Consider the following 1,594-nt stretch of genomic DNA (forward strand, 5'->3'; position numbering starts at 1 on the left):
AGAGTCACACCACCAGTCCTAGAGATGGCGAGACTGAGAGTCACACCACCAGTCCTAGAGATGGCGAGACTGGGAGTCACACCACCAGTCCTAGAGATGGCGAGACTGGGAGTCACACCACCAGTCCTAGAGACGGCGAGACTGGGAGTCACACCACCAGGAGCTTGACATGGGTTACATGACAAAAACAGGATTAGGATAACAAATGGCCTGGGCTTTGTGAGTGTGTGTGCGTGTGTTCATATTCATATGTGTTCGCATGCATGTTCACATGTGTGCATGTGGAGGCCAAGACATCTTACCTCAATCATGCTCCTCCTTTTTTTTAAGGTTCACTTTGTGTATAAATATTTTACATTCATGTATGTATATGTACCATGCGAATGCCTGTCAGAAGATGAAGTCAGATTCCCTAAAATTGGAGTAACAGATGGTGTGAACCACCAGGTGGATCTGGAAAGAACCCTCAGGTCCTCTGCGAGAGCAGGAAGCACTTTTAGTCACTGAGCTGCCACTCCAGCCCTCTCTCAACACTATTTTTGAGATGGTTTCTCACTGAACCTGAAGCTCACTGGTTAGCAAGACTCGGAAAGTTCTTGTCTTTTTAACTTATGAGAAGCAATCTAAACTCGGGTCCTTACACTTAAGCAGCAGACGCTTTACCATCTTCCTACCCCCATTTAGGCCTGGACCTGTGCTGCCCATCCCCGCCCCTTCATTCACTCGGTGACAGAACTGTGAGGCGACAGGAAAGGCACTGCCACTACAGAGTCCAGGGCAAACACCAAGGTCCCTCTCACCTTGAGGGTAACACTGGAGTTCAGGAGCTCAAGCTGCATCGGGACTACCACTGGGACGTCCTCATCCTCCAAGAAAGGCCCCAGACCATTAAGCACTGAGGTGAACAGCTCCAGGTCACAGCCCCGAAGTAAGAACCGCAGGAAGCCATTTTGTGTGGCCAATGGGGAATGAACAGAGGCACCAGGCCCCACCTCAAAGCGCAGGCCCACAGCAGGCCTGATGCGGCCAGTCTTCCGATTTGAGGACTCCTGGAAGCTCGTGCCTTTGAGAAGAGAGTTGAGGAAACACATTAATACAGAGACTAGTGTAAGCACTCCCCTATGCCTAGCACACACAACCCTATGCCAACATAGCAGAACCATCCTACCTCACAGGCGTGAACTAAGCCACAGAGAGTAACTAGCCCAAAGTCACACAGCTGCATACAGCAGAGGTGAGGTCTGCAGTCAGGCAGTCTGAGTCGGGCTTTTTGTTAGAATGCCCCTCAAGGGACAGGGGCAGTAAAAGGCCTTGCCTGAATTTGAGACACTGGGCTAACGGTGCAGGGAAAGTACTGAACATAAGGCCTACAACCTCAAACAAAGCATCTCCTTCTCTAGATGTGGCCTTCACATTTGTCACTCATCCATGCTAAGCCCTCCACAGTGCCACAGAGAACCATCTGGAGTTTCCCTGAGGCGAGAACCGTGTACTCGGAATGACTGTGGGAAGCAACTACCCAGAGAAGCTGGAACACCCCGCTTTAGTGATCTAGAATCGCTACCCAGAGAAGCTGGAGCACCCCACTTTAGTG

General features: G+C 50.7%; 1 protein-coding gene across 1 annotated transcript; it reads right to left on the minus strand.

The window, feature by feature from the left end:
* Positions 1 to 169: 169 nt before the first annotated feature.
* Positions 170 to 1,131, minus strand: LOC126496520 (UHRF1-binding protein 1-like). Its single transcript, XM_050134006.1, has one exon. The coding sequence runs from the start codon at positions 1,089 to 1,091 to the stop codon at positions 720 to 722; it is 372 nt and encodes a 123-aa protein (XP_049989963.1). The 5' UTR covers positions 1,092 to 1,131; the 3' UTR covers positions 170 to 719.
* Between the last annotated feature and the right edge of the window lie 463 nt (positions 1,132 to 1,594).

The sequence above is a fragment of the Alexandromys fortis genome, unplaced genomic scaffold, assembly GCF_014885135.2.
Source record: "Alexandromys fortis isolate MF-2015 unplaced genomic scaffold, M_Fortis_MF-2015_v1.1 scaffold_6722, whole genome shotgun sequence".
Lineage (NCBI taxonomy): Eukaryota > Metazoa > Chordata > Mammalia > Rodentia > Cricetidae > Alexandromys > Alexandromys fortis.

Excerpts from the sequence above, each read along its gene's own strand:
- LOC126496520 (XM_050134006.1), bottom strand. The coding sequence starts at position 1,091 with ATGTGTTTCCTCAACTCTCTTCTCAAAGGCACGAGCTTCCAGGAGTCC.